General features: G+C 55.3%; 1 protein-coding gene across 1 annotated transcript in view; it reads right to left on the bottom strand.

The window, feature by feature from the left end:
* The window catches only part of ZNF423 (zinc finger protein 423), a 178,069-nt gene that overhangs the window by 86,575 nt on the left and 68,927 nt on the right, over window positions 1-22,567 (bottom strand). The window contains exons 2-3 of the mRNA XM_012642610.1: window positions 8,278-11,492; window positions 1,439-1,523 (exon numbers count right to left, since the gene is read on the bottom strand). Of these exons, the coding sequence (XP_012498064.1) occupies window positions 1,439-1,523; window positions 8,278-11,492 (3,300 nt within the window). The remainder of the gene's footprint in view (window positions 1-1,438; window positions 1,524-8,277; window positions 11,493-22,567) is intronic.

Genomic DNA, 22,567 nt, shown 5'->3' with positions numbered 1-22,567 from the left:
CGTGGCGCCGCGCGGGCGCAGAGCAACCGGACGCTCGCGCACCAACCACCGACGGTGGGCGCGTAAGCTCATACGACCACTCTGGAAATTTGTCAGTGTCTACTAAAAGTGGTCATCGTCTCCCCTATGACCCCGCAATTCTACTTCTAATCCTACATTCCCATTGTATTTATACATACATAGTATCTGTAACAGTATTTTATATATAATATACAAATACACATCTATATGTCCCTATGATCCCATTGAAATCCCATACATATAGTCACCAAAGACATGTACAGGAATATTCCAGCACAATTTGAAACACTACAAAATGGACCCATCAAGAGTCGAACAGATAAATGAACAGTCTCCAACTAGAGGCGATAACCTAAAAGCGAAACAAATGAAACTGTGTGATTCCACCTATATTAAGTACGAATCAGGCAAACCCAACCCAGGCTCTCCGACCACAGGGAGGACCTTCTGCTGGTGGGGGAGGGGCTGAAGCGGGCCAGGAATAGTCTGTTTCTGGACCTGGGTGTTGTGAGAACACACTAAGCTGTACGCTTGCGGGAGGTTTTCGGAGGCACGCAATAAGGGGTTTGTAAAGCGGTTCTCCGGTGGCTCGGCTCCCGTTAAGACTACAATGAAAAGATGCCAGAAGAAGAAATGCGGAGATGGGGTGCGGAGCAGAACGCTCGGCCCACAGCCGAAACCTCACTGCTCGACTGCAGGAGTCCTGGAGAGGGTGATCACACATCCGGAAAGACCAAGGCATCGGGACTCCAGAAGCTCTCCGAGGCCCCAGCCCACCCCAAGCCAGCTCCTGCCCCGGGAACCTCCACGCCCATCAGAACATCCAGCTGCGCCCTCTCTCGCCCAACAGGGCTTCCCCAGCTGCCAGGAGACCGCGCCCACCCACCCGAGGCAAGCAAGGCTTCACGGCTTCCCCAGTCCCTGTGCCAAGGGTGTGAACTCCCCAGGACCTTGAAAGCCCCCCTTCTAGAAAGGATGAATTTTCCAAAGGCCAAACCACTTGAAGAGGAATAGGAAAAGCACCGAAATAAGTTGGTAAGCATTCTGTTTTGACAGTGTGCTTGAGGAATTCACCATGTTGAGTGGGGAAACATGAGCAGTTAAATCTATTCAATGTCATGACATACGAAATTGAAGCATAATTGCCCCTGAGTGCTTGACAACTGGAAAGCACTTTGTTTCAGAAATGGAGGGAAATTTATGCTGGGAAATGGAAGAGACTGTCAAAAGTTTGATTGCAATGTGAGTGGAGCCGCGACAAGAAGGCTGAGATGGAGAAGACGCTCCCACTCTGACATTTTATTCCCATTTGCAAGGTCTAGGAAACAGCACAGTGATTCTGTCCTTTGGCCTAAAAGGCAGTAAAACGATGACTGGTGCTGCACTGTCAAGCACCGGTGAAGAAATGCTCTCTTACCAATCATGTGGTTGGCAACGTGGATTTGTATCTCTCGCTCATTCTCGAAGGTCATCTGGCACTTGATGCACTGGTACGTCTTTTTCTGTTTGGAAATCAAAAAGAAATGAATTCGAGAGTCAGGAGCTAGAGAAAAGAAAAGCAAAAATTACTGGAGGGCCTGGCTCAAGGCTTTCCAGAAGTCCCCTCCCATGTATCCCCAGGCCATTCTCTTCCCACCTCCCTCTGGGTGCAGCTCTGCCAGCCTAGGGAAGGGGCATCAGGCCACAGTCCAAGGGACCTGCTCCTCTGCTAGAGCTGGGGAAACTGCCTCATCCCAAGTTGAATCTTTCTGGGAGCTGAGGGAGGGTGCCCTGCTTGGAAGGGCAAATTTATCTACCCATCCATCCATCTACCCATCCATCCACCCATTCATCCATCCTCCATCTACCCATCCTTCCATCCTCCATCTGCTCATCCAGCCACACATTCATCTATTCATCCATCAGTCTATCCATCCATCCCCCTACCTTCTCTGTCTACCCATTCATCCATCTACACACACATCCACCCACCCACCCATAGATCATCCACCCATCCATCCATCCATCCATTCATCCACACATTCATCCATCTACCCACTCAACCATCCATCCATCATCCAACCCCCCACCCATCATCTACCCACCCACTCATCTATCCACCTATCCATCCATCCACCCGCCCACCCATCCATCCATCCATCCACCCATCCATCCATCATCTACCCACCCACTCCATCCATCCATCCATCCATTCATCCATCTACCCATTCAACCATTCACCCACTCAACCATCTATCCATCATCCATCCATCCATCCATCTTTCTAGCCATCCAACAACCTTCTCATCTATTTACCTACCCTAAGAACCATGTAGGGACACAGTTCCTGCCAACTTCAGTGCTCAAGGGTGGCCAAGGAATTCCTCATCAGCCCTAAGCACACATGACCCCAGCTGATTCTACAGCTGGTCTCCACACATGGGGGCTATTACCAGCTGCCTTTTCACAGCAAGGGCAGAAAAATGGAGATAAAAAGCTTCAAATCTTCTTAAAGATTCATTCCAAAGAGTGGATCTTACTCTCACAAGTAAGTCTGAGCAGTTGTGAAACCAGCCCCCTGAGGACAGAGATGGTGTTGTCTGGGGGAAGGACTATGGCGTGGGTTTTTTTGAAGGATGAGGGGTAGTATTGGGAATCAAAATATCCAAGTTTTTTGAAGACCACTTTGGCTCCTGGGATGATGAGGCTTCTCTTATGCCTGGAAAAGGGAGTAGGACTTCAGATTTCTTGGCTGAGAACCCAGACCCAACCCTCAGCTATGCAGCCCTCCATCCTTGAGGATTCTGTCTAAGTGCCACCTCTTCTGAGACGCCCTCTCTTCCCACCCCAGAATGAGTGCAGCCCCCCACCCCAACCCCCAAGCTTATCTTAAAAGCACATGGGTAATTAACACACTGTTGTATTGTGGCTGACTGACCGTCTTCTCCCCCATCGCAGCCTGAGCACCCAGTGGGCCAGAAGTGTGTTCTGTTCACCTTTGATGCGGCACAGACCAAGTGTTTAACAAGCACTTGTTGAACGCATGAGCAAAGCTACAGAATGATATATGCAAAGCACTCTATTAGGGAAGAAGGCACAAAGAGAACAAAAGATGACTTAAATATCCTAGAACCCCACCACCTTAGCACAGGGCCTGGCACAAGGTGAGAGCCTAATAATTATTTAATTTTTGTCACGATTATTGTTGGTGCTAAGAAAATGTTGAACAAATGAGTGCGTGAAGAAAGAAACAACTGGAGAAGCTGGTGCTGGGTGCTTCAGGCTCCAACGGCAAGGTCCCTGCTCCGGCTCCAGGACCCACTCTGATGAGACCAGGGGCCTCTCCCCAGTGTTTCAGGAGATCTGGGGTCTTCAGTGTGTCCTCAGGACAGGCCACAGCACAGGGCTGAGAAGCAGGCACTCAGCATGGAGATGCCCCAGCAAGAACTGGGTGAGCTCAGGGAGCAGGGAGTGGGCTGGTAGGTAGGGCAGGGTGGGGAGTCCAGCCTCACACGCAGAGGGAGATGTTCAAGCCATTAGGGGACAGCAGGGACTGAGGGCTTCTTAGGGGGCGCAGTTCCAGAGTTCCATGCTCATAAAGGGGAACCACCTTGGCTTTCTCCCCCATCAAAATCATTCATTTTGCCTCACACGTGCCTCCGCCCACTCTTCCTGGCAAGTATGGGAGCCCCTGGTGCTTGAATGAGTGAATGAGGAACGAACAAGTGAATGCAGGAATGAAGCATACGCAGGAGGCTCCTTCCCAAGGAAGCCCGGGATGTCCTGCTGGATGGGGCTGCCTGGCCCCTGTGGGTGGGAAGAAGGAGGTGGTGTCAGGCTGTGGCCGTGGCAGGGGAGGAAGACCATGTCCCCCTCCAAGGATGCGCTCGGGTGGAAGTCTCTGGAGGCCACAGCTGGTGCAGGCGGATGTGGGGAACTGTCCGTGATCAAAGTGATCTGGCTGCCCCCTAAGGGGCAGGTGAATGAAGAGAGCTCCCTGCGCTTGGATGTAAATCACCAGGGCTTTGGGCAGGAAGAGAAGCCACGCCACACGCCCTCCACCACCCCCCCGCCCCCGGTGGCAGGAAGAGCACCACCAAGTAACTGGGCCCTTTGTCACGGTGACATAGGCCCCAGGGGACTCCAGACAAGACGGAGGGGCCAAGAGAACTGCTGACCACACACACCAACACACACACGTGACACAAACACAGAAGTGCAAGCATACATGTACGCATCCACATGCTCACCCTCACCCAACTCACCATCGACACACAAGACCCTCAGAGACACACCTATGACCCCCGTGCACAGCAACCTCAAAACAGATACGTATGTGCAGCACTCCCAGAGGAACGGGGACCCACAAGGGCACGCAGATGGACATATCCAAACTTGTCCACACACACATGCGCCTTCAGCTCTCTCACTGGAACCCTGACACTCTCAAATATACCCACAGAGCTGCAAGCAGCTCCCAATGCAGCTGTGTGCACAGACCCCAACATGCACGTGGATGCATGCGTGTACGTAGGTGCACAGACACACACAGGCTCAGCAGCCTGAACACCCCCTGAACTCAGCCAGCTCCTAGTCCTCACCCCAGTATCCACCCTTGGTCTGTCCCCCTTCTCCACCCCGCAGGGACCCCTCCTCCTCGCGAGCTTCAGACCCCACAAGGAGATGTAATTACAGAAAGACGGAGCGGGACATCCAGAGCACCTCCTCTGCCGTAAGCCCCTACCCTGGGGCCCTGCCCAGGAGGAGCAAAGCTGAGTTCCAGGGCCTGTGGCCAGGGCCGCCTCCCTCGGCACAGCCCTGGGCAGCCTCAGTGGGGGGCCACGGGCAGGAGGAAAACACACCTGACAGTGGCAGAGACGGAGAGGGAGGGGGAGGGACTGGCTGGGCCCTCCAGGAAAGGAGGGAGAGACAGGAAAGACACGAGGAGCTCCTGACTGTCCATGACAGAGGTCGCAGCTACCATTTGCTGAGCGCCTGCTGTGTGCAGGCAGCGTTCATACTGAGTACTCACCACCACTCTGCAAGCTCCGCTTTGGGGATGGAGAAGAGGAGTTTCAAGAGGCTGCATCACTTGGCCAAAGCCCTGTGCTGGGGAGGTGGGATTCGGTGCCCGGCAGGCCCCTCTGGAGCCCACTGTCTCAGCTGCCAGTCGTGGCTCCACGCCCCAGACCTCCCTGGACAGGCCTGGTCTAGGTGACAGAAAGCTAGTGGGACCCAGACAAACCCTCTGATATGGATGTGTGTTCACCTGGCTGTAAAATGGGTTGTGAGGGCACCCAGGCCGCCCACCTGGCAGAGGAAGGCCCCATGGGGACCTGTTGAGGGGACGGAGGGCCAAGTTACAGTCACGCTGTCCCTGCGTTGGGTGATGTTATTACCCATAAACAGACGGGGAGGTAGAAACTCAATGCTTCATGTTTCAGCTGACAGCAGCCTGGGCCCCACGGGAACCCAGTCCTCCGAGAGCTGGTTGCTATGGAAACACTCCCAAGGGTCCCAGCCTGCCAGCCCCCAAGCCCCTGTAAAGCCCCCAGAGTCTATTCTTACATGAGTGAGTCCTAGGGGAGGAAGGGGTGAGCTAACAGACAGCCGGGCCCTGCCCCGAGGCGTGCCCCGGCAGGGGCAGGGCCCCAGAGAACGCTGCCTTGGCGGGGGCAGCCTTGGCTCCTTTCTGCAAACAGCCCGTCTGCCCAGGCCTCTAGGTAGGCAGGGATGTGACGCAGCTCACCCATCTCCCGCAAGAGCTGAAGGCAGGGGGAAGCAGGCTGTGGGGCTCCCAGGAAACAGGCCCCCCTCAGGTTTCAGGCCCTGCACTGCCACGCACAGCCGTGCGTCCGTGGGTACGTGGTGACACCTTTCTCAGTATGGATCCCCAAAACGGGCCACAGCAAGGCTCCCAGGATGTTGCCATGGAGATGACGTAAGAGTTGGTACCCAAGAGAGCACCTTGCACGTAGTAGGGGCTTTTACAAAGTGGTACTTGATGCTGGAACCAGGGCAGAGTGAGGAGGCTCAAAGCACCCAAGGCTTTGGAGGCGCTGGAAGCAGCTCCCTGGCCGTCAGGAAACCCAGCACGGTCGTGGGCAGTGCCGAAAAGGGAGGGGTGAAAAGTGCCGAAAAGGCTGGGGTACACCAGGAAGAAGCAGGCACGGGGGCCAGCACAGCCACGCTGTCCCCCAGCCTGAGCATGGGGCATGACCGCCCCGGACCCCACCCCAGCCGGCCTCGCCCTTCCTGCAGCCAGGATGGGCTCCAGGGTTTCTGGGTAGAGTCCTGGGCAAGGGCACAGGCTGCAGCATCAGAGGCGACCTGCCTGGGCTCAAATCCCCCTCTGCCTCTTGAGACCCAGGGGCTTGAGGCAAATGACTATACGGTTCTATGCCTCAGTTTCCTCATTTGCAAAATGGAAAGTTATGAGGATTAAACAGATGGCAAGTGCTTGGCACACCCTTACCCCTCAGTAGGTGTGGACTGTTTACTGTGTACCTGGCACTTAACCGACTCATTTAATCCTCAGAGCAAAACCCTGGGGTCAGCACAGGCAACGGCCACGATACTTAACAGCTGTGAGGACCCGGCACTGACCAGTCAGAGCAGACGCGGGTTAAAAAACCAGAAAGACACCAACCCGGCCCCCAGGTGATGACCCCCAGGTGATGTTGACTCTGGAGCTGGACATGAGTCTTACTACTGCTACCATCACTATTAATTACCATTACTGTGACCCACTGGCTTTGCAGGGCAGGACGGAGGCCCAGAGAAGTCAAGTCACAGCTGGGTCCTTGGAGAGGGCGATTTTAACCCAGGCCATCTGACTCCAGGACCCAAATGCTCCCCAAGACTATTCCCCAAGACCTGGGCCAACCAGCAAGCATAGGCTGGGCAGTGGTGACCGGTGTCCACGCTCAGGACCTCTGAAGAGTGTCCTACTGGATACCCTACACGTGGCTCTGTCCTCGTTCAGGTGCTCCTCTCCCTGGCCAGGTGTCCTTGGACGGGTCCCTTGGGCTCACTGGGCTTCCGTGGGGCCATGCGCAGCACCAGGGGCTGGGCAGAAGGCTCTAAGGTCCCTTCCCCTGCGGGATTCTCCTTCACTCTCTCCAGCCCTCTTCTCTCCCTCTGTCCCCTTTGCCCCTCAAAATCCCGGGGCACAGGCCCTAGTTCTGGTCCCGAGGCCAAACACCCCCAGCAAACATCTCTGTGCCCCAGCAGGCACCTGTGGCAGGTGCCCCTTCCCCAAATCCTGCTTCCCTGCCAATGGCGCCAGCAGCAGCCCCGGAGGGAAAGATGCTTCTGAGACCGACCTGGCACCTCCTCAGTCTGGAGACAGACAACGCAGACCCAGTGGGAACCCCCGGGCCTGCGCTGTCTAACACCCAAGGGCCATGTGGGCTCCAGGCGCACCATCGGGGGGCTCTCAGCCCCTGTAGCCAAGGCCTGTGTGGACCCACCAAGAGCCCAGACTTCCTCTGCCTCATTGAACGCCACCTGCTGTGGGCCTGTGGCTCCCTCTGGTCCCCACGAGCCCACAAGACGGGGCCGTTTCTAGTTCTCCCTGGCTCCCAGGCACCTCCAAGCATAATAGGCGTTCAGGGAAAATTTGATGAATGAATCAATCTATCAATCATTAATGATAACAGCAATCGAACCATTTCTAAGGGCCTTGCACACACCAGCAACTGCACTGACTTTAATGACGCCGTGGGTGACATCAGCTGGGGATACAACTAGCGTGAGTGAGCGCTGAGCGCCAGGTTCTCCGCCCTTCAAATACGTGTGTTATCTGCACGAATTGTCAAAAGAATGCCGGATCTAAGGCCCAATGAAGTTAGGGAGACCCAGGAAGCAAACGATGAAGTCCTCAGATCAACAGCAGCAGTGCCAGCCGGCAGCGACAGAGCGCTCACCACGCGTCGGCCACCGCGCCAGCCACTTTACCTGTGTCACTGGCCCCCACAACAGTTCTACGAAGTTGGGACGGTTGTTATTCTCATTTTACAGATGAGCACTTGACAAACGAGGCCCAGAGAGACAAACAATTCACACGGCTGGGAAGGAAATGGCAACACTGTGGGTCAAACTCGAGGAGGCTGCCCAGAGCAGATGTGCTCAACCACCGCAGGGCGCGCCGCGGCGCTGCCTCTCTGGGCTACTAAAGGGAGCACCGCCAGGAAATACGGCGCTCAGGCTGTGCGGCTCCGGCGGGCATCCGTGGAGCCCGCGGAGCAGGGGCAGGTTCACGCGGGCGGCACTTACCCGGGGCACTGGCGACGTCTGGGCACCTTTCCGGGGCCCACTGGTCTCTGGCGTGAGGTCGCGGTGGTCCACCTGCATGTGGCTTTCCAGGTCCTCAGCACTCTCAAACTTGACGCTGCACTCGGGGCAGCGGAGGCCAGCACAGGGCCGGTCAGCGGGCTCGGGCGGAGCCAGGCCGCCCACCTGTCCGTTGGCACTGCGGGCCATGCAGCCAGCACAGAGGCCATAGGGCAGCCCGTTGACGTCGAGCTTCACCAGGTCCTGCTTGCTGCGGAACTCCTTGAGGCACAGGGCACACTTATAGAGCTTCTGCAGCCCCTGCCCGTTGGGGGAGGACGCGGCCGAGCTGCCTGCCAGCTTCTGCATGTGGAAGGTGCCGTGGATCTTGAGCTCCAGCGTGGAGGTGACCGTCTGCATGCAGACCACGCAGCGGAAGCCCGTGAGTGAGTTGCGCAGGTCGGGGTGCATCTGGCAGTGCTCGATGAACTCCTCCTCACTCTGCAGGGGCATCTTGCAGATGCGACAGGTGCCCGTGTCCAGGCTCTTGCTGTGGGTCACCTTGTGCTCGGTGAGCGTCAGCAGTGAGGGGAAGCGCTCGCCACAGATGGGACACATGTAGTGCTTGGCAGGGCCCCGGTGCGTTTGCAGGTGCTCCCGGAGCCCGTTCTCCGAGAAAAAGGTCCGTGAGCAGACGTTGCACTTGTGGCTGCCCTTGATGAACTCGGCCTTCTTGCGCGAGCCGTCGTCCTCGCCCGGCCGGATGTTGTGGTCCCGCAGCCGGTGGTTCTGCAGCAGCACCTCCATGGTGTAGGCCGCCCCGCAGATGTCACAGCCGTACATGGGCTCCGACGCATCCACGTCGTCCTCGCTGGCCTCGTGGCTGTTGGGCGCCTCGGGGTTCTTAAGCAGCATGCCCTGCAGGTCAGCGGGCTCGGCCTTCTTGGCGGCCGTAGGGGGCACCCCGTTGGCCGTGCCATTCTCGGTCGTGGCATCAAACACACAGTGCTTCTCCCGCAGGTGCTTCTCCAGCAGGACGATGGCGTGGAAGGCCTTGCTGCAGAACTTGCAGTTGTACTTCTTGCTGTGCGTGGTGATGTGGCACTGCAGCTCCACCTCGGTGCTGAAGGTCTCCCCGCAGAAGATGCACTTGTGTGCCTTGGCCGGGTTGCCCAGGTGGCTGTGTTTGACATGCACCTGCAGGTCGGCCTCCTTGCGGAAGTCCCAGTTACAGGCCGTGCAGCGGTACATCTTCTTCTCGTTGCTGTGCTTCACCGCCAGGTGCACCTGGATGGACACCTTGGAGTCGAAGACCTCCTGACACAGGGTGCAGTGGTACAGCACAAAGGTGTGCATGTCCAGCAGGTGCTTCTGCAAGTCGTCCACCGAGGAGAACTGCTTGTCGCAGCTCTCGCACACGTAGTGCGTCGACGTGGTCATGTAATGCACCGTCAGGTGCTGCAGGAGGGACTCCTGGGAGTCGAAGTCCTCTTTGCACTGTGGGCACGCCTGCTTCCGCAGCAGCAGCTCCAGGTGCAGCTTCAGGTGTGTCTGGAAGCTCTCAAAGTTGGAGAACTTGAGGTCGCACTGATTGCAAGGATACTCGCCGTTGGAGATGGAGTTGGCGCTCGCCGAGAGCCGCTGCCGCTTAGGGGAAGACACCTCTACGTCAGACGACACCGGGCTCTGCTCTGCCTTGGACTTCTTGCTGTGGGCCAGCGGAATGTTCTTGTGGTTCTCCTTGATGTGCTTGGTGAGCTTCAGGATGGAGCCGAAGATGGGCGAGTTGGTGCAGTAGGGGCAGGAATAGACCTCCATGAAGGACTGCGTGGGCTGCATGACCGGAGACTCCAGCTTGGCACTGCCGACGCTGCAGTGGGCCTGCTGGATGTGCTCGGTGAGGGAGGACTCGGTGAGGAAGCCCATGGAGCACTGGTTGCAGAAGAAGGCGTTGTTGCCGTCGGGCGGGTTGGCGTTGGGGCCGCAGTGGGAGACGCGGATGTGCTCCTGCAGGCTGTTGATGTCCGCGAACATCTCGGGGCAGTAGTTGCAGTGGAAGGCGGAGAGGTTGCCGAACTGCATCACGGGGTAGGCGTGGTTCTTGTGCAGCTTGCGCACGTGCTCGTTGAGGTTGTAGAGGGTGGGCATGGAGTCCAGGCAGATCTGACACGTGTGGCTCTGCTGGGGCTTATCCGCGTGGATGGTCTTCAGGTGGATCTCCAGCACGGCCAGGCTGTTGAAGTCCCGCTTGGAACAATAGGGGCAGCTGTAGACCACCTTGGACCAGCCCTGCCCGTCATCCCGCATCTTCTTCTGTGTCCGCAGCGGCTTCAGGGTGGAGTCCGGGGTGGAGCCCCGCTCCACGGAGGCACTGGAGTCAGGCGTGGCGCTGCTCATGGAGGCCACGCTGCCCAGCACGGGGTCGGGACTGACGCTGTGGTTGCTGGAGTCAGGCTGTCGGTGGCTGTCCAGGTGGCAGTAGACGCCCTCCACCGAGGAGAACTGCTCGGGACACATGGGGCACTTGTGCTTCTGGTTGGCGTGGGCTTGGTGGATGTGGGCGAGCAGCGCGTTCTCGTCGACGAAGACCTCGGGGCAGTGGATGCACTGCAGGTCCGCCTTCTCCGAGAGCTGCGGGTGGCGGGTGAGCACGTGCTTCTCCAGCTCCTCGGTCTGGCTGAAGGTGTCCTCGCAGTAGTCGCACATGAAGTCGTCCTTCTTGGCTTCCTTCTCCGACTTGGCCAGATGCTCCTTGTTCTTCTTGTGGGCCTGCATGTGGCTCTGCAGCGAGCTGGTGGAGGAGAAGCCGCGCTTGCACACGGTGCACTTGAAGGGCTTGCTGGAGCTGTGGGTCTTCAGGTGGATCTTGAGGTGGTCGCTGCGGGAGAACGCCGCCTCGCACTCGTGACAGTGGTACTTCTTGTCGCCCGTGTGCAGCTTGATGTGCCGGTCACGGCTCCTCTTGTGCTTGAAGAGGCGGCTGCAGTAGGTGCACTTGAACGGCAGCTTGTCGCTGTGGATCTGCTCGTGCCTCTTCAAGTAGCTCAGGCGGATGAAGGACTTGTCGCAGAACTGGCAAGGGTACGGCAGGCCCGTGCCCCCTTCCTCCTCGCCGAGGCCGAGGTCGCAGCCATCTCCGATCATCTGCGTGGGTGACGCAACATCCTTGCTGGAGGGAGACGAGGCCACCCAGGAGAGTTGTGGGTCGTCATCACCATCTGCAGGGGGAGGCAGGGAGGAGATTAGAGGCAATTCCCAGGGCTGCCGAGAAACAAGGACAGAGCCAGCTTCTCGACAGCGGGCGGGCTGAGGCTGTGCAGCTGGCCAACTGCGCGGGGAGGCGGGAGGGGCGGGGGCCGGAAGCGAGTGGACACGAGGGCCTTCCCACCGGCAGAGGACACGGCAGAGGGGCGGCAGGTTACGGCAGGGAAATGGCCTTTCCCTCAGCAACACCTGCAGGGGCCTGGACGTGGCACCCCCACCCCCACCAGAGGTGAGACTCTGGCCACTTCCCTGATGGGGAAAGGAGGCACAGCCTGGACAAAGTCACCAGAAATGACCTCACAGCCCATCAGTCCCATAGGCCAAACGGAGGACAAGTCCCCTCACCTGATCAACGCCCTCCAGCCCCCAACCCTGGAGGGAAATCCCGCTGGTCCTTAGGGGCATGGGCAAAATTTTGCCAAAAAACAATAAAACAGCCCTTTACTGAATCGTCCCAGGCTGCGCATTCTTTGGGGACGGGGGAGCCGGTGAAGCAGGAACTGCGTCTCAGGTAGTGGACAAGACACCTCAGGAGGTGCGAAACCACAAGGCACGGTGACATCAGACTCCAGCTCAGACAGGAAGCAGGAAGTAGCCTAGGGCACCGAGGACGCATTCCCCAGCCCAGACCATCCTGAGGGGGCTGTTTTCTTTGTTTCTTTGTTTCCACGCCCCCCAAGCCCACCAGGGACCTCGGGATATGGCCTCGGGGTCCGGTGAACAGGGGAAGGACCAGGATGCAGACAGCCACAGAGCTCGGAGCCCTGAGGCGAGGAAGAGGCTCTGTGCGTCCCTCCCTCCCTCCCTGGGGACCGTCCCCCCTCGTTGGCCCATCCAGCCTCACCCATCCTCAGGGAAAACCTAAACAAACCTAAGGGCTGGCGGTCCTGGGAAAACAAAAGCACACAGGACACAGCCCAGGAAGCCCCCGGAGTCCCCCACCTTGTCGAAAGCAGCCAGCCCAAGCAAGGGGTGAGTGCAGGGTCTCAAGTTTCTCTTCGGGCAGGCGGATTTAAAACTTAATAATGAATGAAACAGGCCGCAGGCTGCTGCGGGCAGGGGAGAGACAAACAAAAGCTCAGATTTGGCTCGACCTTGCCCTGGTAACCCCGAGGAAACAACCACCGTCCCCACCTCTGCAGCCGCCAGCCTCGGCCTGCCTGCCGGAGTCTCAAAAAAGCCTCACGGACGTAACCCAGACGTAACCCAGGCCGGGGCAGCCCAGACCCTCAGGAAGGAAAGGCGCAGGCGCACGCGTTCCCAGCACGGGGAGCACTGGCACACGCGTGCGCTCACACCCGCACACGCGCACGATCGCCCACGTAAACTCTGCCCTCCGTGCACGCACTCGCCTGCCGACACACAACTCACAATCGCAGACCCACGGTTCCCTGCCAGCCCCCCGCACCAGCTGCCAGCCCCAGACTGCTGACCGGAGGGTCTTGAGGGGCCCTCACAGCTGGTGCTGAGCCTGCTCCTAGGCCCACCCACCCCCTGGCTCTCCTAGGCCCTCCAGTGCTCACCGTGTAAAGACCTACCTGACCCTAGGTGGCACCGCCCGCAAATCTCAGCCTGGATGCCGCTCTCCGAGGCTCCCAGCTCCGAGTCTCCTGACAGCCACCCTGCCTCTGAAGCCCCACGCCCAGCCCAGCTCGCGCCTTCCGGAACCCCCTCCAGGGGCAAGGGCGCCTTCTCCCCTGGGGGCCTCACATCACGGGGCCCTTCAAGCGGGAAGGATGCAGCCACCGTCAGCTCCCCAGATGAGCCGCGGCGGGAGGCGCCCGACCCCCTGCCTGCTAATTCCCAGCTCTTGCCAGCTGGGCTCTGCGGGGCGCAGACAAAAGGGACCCGAGGGAGGAGGCGGCTGGAGCTGGGGGACCTGCCTGGCCCCCACCCCTGCCAGGCTGGACTGGCTTTTTATCATCTTGATGTCTGAGCTCACACTCACTCAAGCTGCCACTGAGGCCTTCCCGAGTGCCCAGCGCTCTGCCAAGCGCTTTCTCACAACCGCCGACGAGGCGGGAGCCAGGGCCACCGCCACCGGACAGACGAGGAGACCGAGACGAGGAGACCGAGGCACAGCCTCGGCGACTTGGCTGAGGAAATAAGGGCACCAGCTACTAACACCGGGTCCTTCCACATTCAGGCCCCTTGACCGTGACACGGGCCTGGACCAGCTTCCACAGGTCACACGGCCAAACACGAGCACTCCTGCGTGGGTAGGAAAGGGAGAGGTCTCGCGGGCAGGCGGGCCCGGGTCTCCTTGGAGCCCTCACGGGGAGGGCTGGACCCGCCCCACACCTTGCATTTCGGGGAAGAGCCCGCCTAGGCCCAGAGAGCGCAGCAGCTCGCTGGAGCCCACCGGACGCTGACGGTGGAGAAAGCTGGACAGGTGGGCGAGGGACGCCAGGAAGGCGCCCGCCCACAGGACAAGCCCGACAGGTGTATCTGCCGGGTCCACTTGCTCCCAAACACCTCACGCCACCTGAGGGCCAGAGGACAGACGTCTGCACGCCCCGCTCCACTTCCCACGCGCCCTGCGCATTGCTCTAACCTTTCAGACTCAGTCTATGCACCTGAAAAAGGGAACCAGTATGAGGAACAGAAGAGAAAAAGTACCGTGGAAAAGCAGTTTTATTCCACTGACATGAAACGTCCAGAAAAGGCACATCTGTGGAGACGGAAAGCCGATTAGCAGCTGCCTGAGGCTGGGGCGGGGGCGGGGGCAGGGACTGGCTGCACACAGGCAAGAGGGATCTTTCCGCAATGACAGAAATGCAAAGAGGCTCGCACCGCTCTCGAACTTACTATGGCTGCGTGGCTCGCTTCAGGCAAGTGAATTTTGGGGTATGCAAATTATACTGCAAAAAGCTGTTCCACGAAAGCACCATTTTGCCAATAATAATAATTAGTACTAATTAGTACCACTAGTGCTAATAATATTAGCAGCTATACTTAGTGAGCATGTCCCACATGCCAGCATTGTGCTGCCTATGATCACAATTAATTCCTTTTAATCCTCACAGCAGCCAGATCTGGCTGTCTCCAGTAACGTCCCATTTTTGAGATGAGGAGGCTGAGGCTCAGAGGGGTGAGGAACTCGCCCCCGGGATGAGCCAGACGCCCAGGCTGTTTGGCCGGCTGCATCTCCGAGTCGGCCCCAGGCCCTACATCTGCCACTCGCCCGCTGAGCTTGGAAAAGGAGAGTCTCAACCTGCCCCGTGCCACAGTACCCACGGCTCATTGCGAGCTGCCTGGTTGGTTTTATTTTTCTGCAAACAAGTTTCAAAACTAAAGCAAAGCATATTATTCTAGGAGCAACAAACGGAGCAACTGCTGAGACGATAATCACCTGGACTGAAATGAAAATAAGGCTCCTTAAACCAAAAAGGCCCAACCAGGGAACAGGCATGTTGACACATAAAGTCCCAAACTCAGAATGCCCTGTTTAAAGCCTTGTTTTCAAAGACCACTCATCCATGGCTGCTTCCGTCCCACCTCCTCCAATGCACTTTGCTTCGGGGCACCTATCAAAGTGCTCTAGAAGTCGGCCGGAGAGATGAGCTGGGGCCACGGCTCAGGGTGTATTTGCAGGGTGTCAGCAGAGGAGAGGTTCCCTTTCCTTACAGCGGTAACGCTCTCCTCATGCTGACTGCTAGACACTGCACACGCACACGCACACACGCGTGCAATTATAGCAAAGACTATGGCAACATCCCCTCAACCCGAACACTCCAGAAATCAGGGAGCAGGCAGGTTCAAGGGAAGTCCACTCAATGAGCTACCTTTTTATTTTCTAGTAAACATTTGCATAGATTTTACTATGTGCCAGGCATCCTTCTAAGAATTTACACGTATTAACCCATTCAATCCTCAACAGCGCAAAGAGTACTATTATTAAATTTTCCATTCACAGATGAGAAAACCAAGGCACAGAGAGGCTGAGTAACTTGCCCAACACCACACAGCTAGCAGGCAGTAGAGTCAGGATACGAACCCACATAGCCCCGTTCAGTCACTGTTTCCACCCACAAGGCCACACTGCCTCCCTCCTTGGGGAGAGGGACACAGAAAAGCAAGTGGGAGATACAGTGACTCATGCCAGACCCTCAGCTTCCCCCTCCCTCCAGAATAAATGCAATCAAAGAAATGTAACACAAATGAGTAGAGAAATCGCTTTCAAAATGGAGATTAAAGTCATTTAAAAATGACTAATCCTGCAAAAAGGCCTGGTAGGAAGTGGGTTATATGAGGCTTATTGCTGTCTGCTGCAGGAGGAGAACCAAAACAAGCGTAAAAGAGGGGAGAATTTTTGATAAAAATTCAATTAAGTAGAAAAAAAGAACATTAACTGGGCTTCAGACTATGTCAGCGGCAGAAAGAGCGGGTGGATCCCAAGCGCATGAGGTCACGCTCGGTGACCACCACGGAGCAGGACGTGGGGTCAGTGGGCTGGCGATGCCACCGCAGCGTACAGCCGTCTCCCACGCACCTAATCAGGCAGACCGGCACGGAGTGGCCACCCAGGATGGCCGGAGCCACGGCTCCCAGCCCCTCCTGCCACAGAGAATCAAGGTCGGGGCTGCTCAGACCAAGGAGGGAGGGTGGTCAGCCCACAGACCCACAGGAGTAAGCCCAAAGAGGACCTTCCTGCAAAGCGGGAGGGGGACAGATTGAGGAGGACGTGGACCGCTTGTCACTGAACCTACATAAGAGGAACAAATGGCCCTGAAAAGAACCCAGGGAGGGCTCCCTGCACGGAGAGGAGGGTCAAGACAGCGGAGGCCCAGGAAGCTCCAGGTTCCTTGAACGTTCCTGGGATGGGCAGTTCCATCTGTGTGAATAAAAAATGACCGTCAGCCTCCAGAGGGGACAAGAGCTGAGCAGTCCCAGAAGTGAAGTTGCCACCCAAGTCCACAAGTGGCTCCTGTGCCCAGGACTGCGGCCGAATGCCGCGGGGTCGCTGGGTGCGCCCGCCTGGGCCCTGCCCGTGGATGCTCCAGGCCATGCCAAGGACAGGCCGACCACGGCGGGCAGGGTGGCCCGCAGATGTGCTGGGGCACGGGACAGACAGCGCGTCGGGAGACCTGGGCCTCAGCTGCCTGTGCCGGCACACTTCGTGCTTTCCGAAGTCCCTTCTAGGTGAATATAAAGGTCACCTTGGGTCCTATTCCCCCCGTCCAGACTGTCTGCACGATAGTCACAAGAAGGCCCGAAAATTCCTCACGAAGCCCCAAAGGGCCTCCCCGTTTCTTCCGAAAAATGAAAATTGCCAAGGAGACGGTTCCCCAAAGGACAAAGCTCTGTAGTGTGCTGAACAGAGCTCCCCTCTGGCCCCCTCCAAAGCTCTAGGAATGGGGATCCCAAGACCAGAGGAACGGGACCCTAGATTTGGAAACCATCTACTCCAATCCCGCATGATACAGACGGAGAAGCTGAGGCCCAGAGAAAGAAGGGAACTCACAGGGACAGCTAACTGGCAGCGGTTGCCTAGAGTACAGTGTTAAGGATTCTCAGGCCATATGTGGGCTCAGAAGGAAAGAGTGCTGAAACCAACTGGCGATGTCTGCCATGAGCAGAGGCATGTGGGAATGGAACGGTCAGAGGGCACTGAGCAAACTGGAGAAGGCGTCGCCTGACTCCCAGTGCTAGATTCCTTCAACCATCAGGTTTCCTCCTCCAAGAAAGGAGCTGCCCATTCTCTCTGGGAAATGCAGCTTTGGGGCAAGGTTGCCAAAATCCTGTTGTTCTCACAGAGACAACAGGATTTGCCAGATACCATGGAGCTGTGTCGTGGTCTGGAGGTGGGTGTCTGCAGCCAGAGTGGTCAGCTCCAACCCCAAAGCGGGCACAGAGCAGCTTGGGCACCCCAGGAGCGCAGACCAACTTCCCCAGAGCCTGAGGGGACAAGAGCCACAAGACATGACCATGTTTCAGGGCACACTACAGATTGTGCTTCCCATGGAGGCAGCCAGAACCTAAACAGGTGGCTTTCCAACATGAAGTGACTCAGATTCAGCTCAGGGTGGCATCTGGGCATATTCCTGCACTCTACTTGGGGAACTTCGAGTCTGTACCCATTCTGTCTCCCTGCACCCCCGGAAGCCGGTGGCAGCAGGGGGCACACAAATCTAGAAGGCAGGAGCCCTGGTCGTCAGAGGCAGCTCTGTTGCTGAGGGGCCTTAGGGAAGTCGCTTTCCCTTTCTGAGCCACTGCCTCTATGTCAAGGTGGACTGGGAAACCTCCGAGGCCCGTTCCTGAAGCTCCTTCCAGCAAACTGTGAGGCAAGCATCCTTGAGAGGCCAAGCTGCCCTCACAGCAAACCCAGGCCAGAGTGGGGGCCTGGATCCCACTGTGCGGAGGCCCAGGAGGAGACAGGCCAGAGCTCTGAGGCTGGGGGCGGGCAGGGGCATTCTCACTGACTCACTGTGCACCAAGGTCTCAGGCCCCAGGGGAAGGATCCAGGCTTAAACTAGGTGCGGGGGGCGCCTGCAGACGCCAGGTGCTGGAGCTAGCCATCCAGCCCAGAATACGTAGTCACCTTTCTGTATATAAAACTAACATCAGTGCATGGGGGGCAAGAGAGGGTGCACAGATCACCACTCATCTTATTTCACTGCTGTTTCAAGAAACTGAGGCAACACAGCAAGTCACAGGCAGATCCAGGACTAAATGCGTAATAATGACCGTCGTTACCGTTTACGGCACATTTTCTACGTGCCAGGTCCTTTGCCAGCATTTTCTCAATTGACTCTCATAACATCCCTATAAGGTAGGTACTATTAACACCCACTTTTTATAACTGTGCAAATTGAGGCCCCAAAAGGAAAGTAACTTCTGAGTACACCGAGACAACAAATGGCAGATGCCCCCAGCCCACTTGCTAAGGACTAGACTACACTGTTTCACCAGGCCCCAGCGCCAGTTCAGGGCCCACCTCACTGCGGCACCTGCTCCCTTTCTGGAGGCCCACCATGCATAAGCACATTGCCAGGCCCTGTGGCTCAGGCCAGGTGGAAGTCTCAAGCTTTACAGCCCCACCTGCCACTAAGGCAAAGTCATGGCCTGAAGTGGGAAACGGCAGTGGAAGGCGACCAGGCCAGGCTGGGTCTGAAGCCAAGCACCAGTGAATGCAGCTGGCCTCTCTCCTCCTTTCCTCTTGAGCAGGCTGCCTCAATAGCCTACGCAGAACCACACACAGGCAGAATAATGACCACCCCAAAGATGTCCACGTCTTACCCCCTATGAGTATGTTATATTATATGGTAAAGTGGAATTAAGGTTGATAACCAGTTGAACTCAAAATAAAGAGATTACCCTGGGTCATCTGGGTGGGCCCACTGTCATCACGAGGGTCCTTAAATGTGGGAGAGGGAGGCAGAAGAGGAGGTCAAAGTGATGCAATATGAGAAGGACCCAACCAGCAATGCTGACTTCAAACATGAAAGCCAAGAGATGTGGGCAGCTCTAAAAACTGGAAAGGCAGGAAGTAGATTTGCCTCTAGAGCCCCCGGAAAGGAACGCAGTCTTGCCAACACCTTGATTTATCCCAGTGCTGTCTGGGTCAGACTTCTGACCTACAGAATTGTAAGAGAATTTTTTTGTTGTTGTTTTAAGCCATTATGTCTATGGCATTTTGTTACAGTAGCAATAGAAAACTAATACAGCTTTCGGTACCAGGAGTGGGGTGCTACCGGAACAAATACCTGAAATTGTGGAAGTGTCTCTGGAATGGAGCAGTGACCAGAGGCTGGAAGAATTGTGAGAAGTATGGTTTCTTTAAGAGTCTAGATAACCCCAAACAGATGAATGGAAATATGGATGTTAATGGCTCTGTTAATGAAGACTCAGAAGAGAGTAAAGGAGGACATTCGAGAAAACTTAAACCACCTTAGAAAATATCTAAACCATCATCAACAAACATCTAAATCGTCATGAACAGATATTAAGAGAAATGATGATATAATATTAAAGGCACTAATGGTGAGGGCTTCTCAGGAAATTAAGAATACAGTATTGGAAATGGAATGAAAGGGAATCCTTGATATTTAGTGGCAGAAAACTTAGCGATATTGTGCCCCCCGGTTATGTAAACATCATAAACCACACAAATGGATAAACTTGGATATTTAGCTGAGATTTCCAAGCAAAATGTTGAAGGTATGACCTAATTTCTTCTTGCTACTTACAGTAAAAAGAAAAAAGATTGAGAGAAGAACTGTTAAACAACAACAACAAAACTAGCAATTAAGGATTTTGGAAATTCTCAGATTGCAAAAACACTGTAATTAAGAGATTTACTTTCAAGAAAGCACGCTCTAGACAAAAAGCTGAGACAAAATTCTACAAGCAGGAAACAGGCTGATAAAACTACTCAGATGCAGATATGTGCTACCTTTCGTGGGGGAGAAAAAAGAATGACTCAGAGGGTGGAACCGTAAGCCCTGAGGGTGGAGCCATGAGCCATCGCAGATGAGATCACCACTGGACCAGGTTCAGATCTTAGCATTATATATCCAAAGGCAAGTATATCCCCTCTTTGTGCTTTCATTTCCCCAACTCTTGAGAGAGGGGATCAGATGAATAGGTGTCTAAGAGCCTTTGTAGCTCTAAGAATCTGTGATCAATTGATGATGTCTGCCCTGAGTACAGAATGAGAAGTATCAGATAGTAGATATCCAGTTCCCAGCTATCTAGTTTGGGTGTTTTTTTATTTGGCACATATTTGTTGAGCCTGCTGGTCCTTGAAGGGTGCAGAAGGTACCCAGTATTCTTAGTTTCTACACTCTTATCTGCTCAATCTTTCTTTTGATTAATTGCTATCTAAAGTTTAAACTCTAAAGCAACCCTTTGCTGCCTAGAAGTAGTTTGAAAGAGAGAAAGAGAAAGACCCCCTTTAATGACAATAGTCAGTACTGCATTTAGATACTTGATTTTCCTAAAGAGACAGATGTGGGTGTGATGTAAAGAACAACGGCCCAAACCCTGGGAAATCAAAGTCCACCCTGGGATGGGAAAGGGATAAGGTAGCCGGAGGTCCTGTCCTCAGAGGTAGGCCAAAGAGCCCCACAGAGGCTGCCAGAAGCTGACATGGCTCCCCCTGAAATCCGAATTACAATTACGCTATTAGCAAAAATAACAGCAACTCCTATGCACCCATCCTGGAGGGAGCTGGAAGTTCCTTGTGGATGTGATCTCATTGTCCCCAGTGAAGCCACAGAGAGGAAAAGCAGGGATCAGTCTTCCAGTTTGGGGAGAAAATATCCGCAGGGCAGGAGGCTCAGGCGTCGCTCAAGGACAGAGACTGGTACGCAGAGGTCAGTGGCCCAAAGCTGAGAGGAGGGAGAAAAGCACACCTGCCCTAGACGGCCACTTCCCGAACTGGCCTCGTGGGGGGAAATGGGATCCCACCTTCTGCTCCACCTCAAAAGCAGCCTTGGCACGTAGCTTCTGAGAGCCCTCCGAGCCCTCGACAGTCTGGAAGACAGGGCCAGGCATGCCCTTCCCCAGCCAGCTCTGGAGGCTTCTGAAATGCCATGTGACAGCAAACAGCTGCTACTAAGGCCCTTAATAAAACTTACAGGGATCCAAGCGTCAGCATAAGCTTAACACACTGACTGCCACACCAGAAAAATTTTTTTTCCTTGGGGCTACAATGTTTTATTACAAAAATAGAATAAAAACTTGGAAAACAAAACAATCCTTTCCAATTTAATGAAAAATTTGTTATTTTTTTAATTATTGTATTCCGTGTGTAAGTTACATGCAGCTTGAAAAATAGTTCACGCGGCTCCCAAGGCAAAGGGATGTGTGAGTTACATATGCTTCACGAGGCCTCAGGCTCAAAACTAGCATGAGTTAAATACAACCCACAAGGCAGTTAATGTGTTAAAGAGATCCAGCCAATTGCAGGGAGACATCAGCCACTGAGGGACAGGGGGGAGCCATGGGTAAGAACATGCATGGGCTTGCTCAGGACTCAGACTGAGCTGCCACTCATTCGCTGTGTGACCATGGGCAAGTTACTGGACGTCTCTGAGCCCCCATCTCCTCATCCATAGGATGGGGATAATAAGCATGACTACCTTACAGAGGGGTTAATATTTATATGCTTCTAAGTGTCCAGTAAAGCTCACTAGAGAAAATGAAGGCGGTTCCTAGCGTAACTCACACTACGATCGTTAATCACGAACCCCGCCACGTGTGTGGCATTCACACAGCACTTCACACCCATCATCCCACGGGACATTTGGGGCAACTCTGCTCGGGGGTGATGGTGGTGGCAGTGGTAGTTTTATTACTGTTATTCTCCCCGTGTCACAAGTAAGCAGGTGCCACACACCCAGGGACCCCGTCCAGTTCGCGGTCCTCGTCCACACTCAGAAGTAGCTGGATTTACACTGTAAGTCGTGCGGTCGCCCCATGGAAGAAGAAACAGAACAGAGAGGTTAGGTCACATCCTGACATCACAAAGCAGATGCTAAATGGAAAGGCTGGGATTGAACTCCCCAGCCAGGCTCTCAGCCAGCTGGACTGGGAGAAGTGACGACCCGAGCAACGGGTCACAGGTCATCATGGCTGTCCTGCGGGACAGTCCAGGGGCCACCCAGTTATCAGTGATTTTGTAAAAATGCCAACACTCAAAATTCAGGAACTCCTAACATTTTTTAAAAAGCCATGGCCAGCTTAACAAAATAGGCATAGACGGGGCTTACCTAAAAATGATACAAGCCATTTCTGACAAACCCACAACCAACATCATACTGAATGGGGAAAAATTGAAAGCATTCCCACTTAGAACTGGAACCAGACAAGGTTGCCCACTATCTCCACTTCTATTCTACATAGTGCTGGAAGTCCTGGCCACAGCAATCAGGCAAGAGGGTGGGATTAAAGGCATACGAATGGGAACAGAAGAGATCAAACTCTCACTATTTGCTGATGACATGATATTATATCTAGAAAACCCCATGGATTCAACCAAGAGGCTCCTGGAATTGATAAATGAATTCAGTAAAGTCTCAGGATA

The sequence above is a fragment of the Propithecus coquereli genome, unplaced genomic scaffold (genome assembly GCF_000956105.1).
Source record: "Propithecus coquereli isolate 6110/MARCELLA unplaced genomic scaffold, Pcoq_1.0 Scaffold180, whole genome shotgun sequence".
Lineage (NCBI taxonomy): Eukaryota > Metazoa > Chordata > Mammalia > Primates > Indriidae > Propithecus > Propithecus coquereli.
This window is presented reverse-complemented; position numbering and strand designations above follow the sequence as displayed.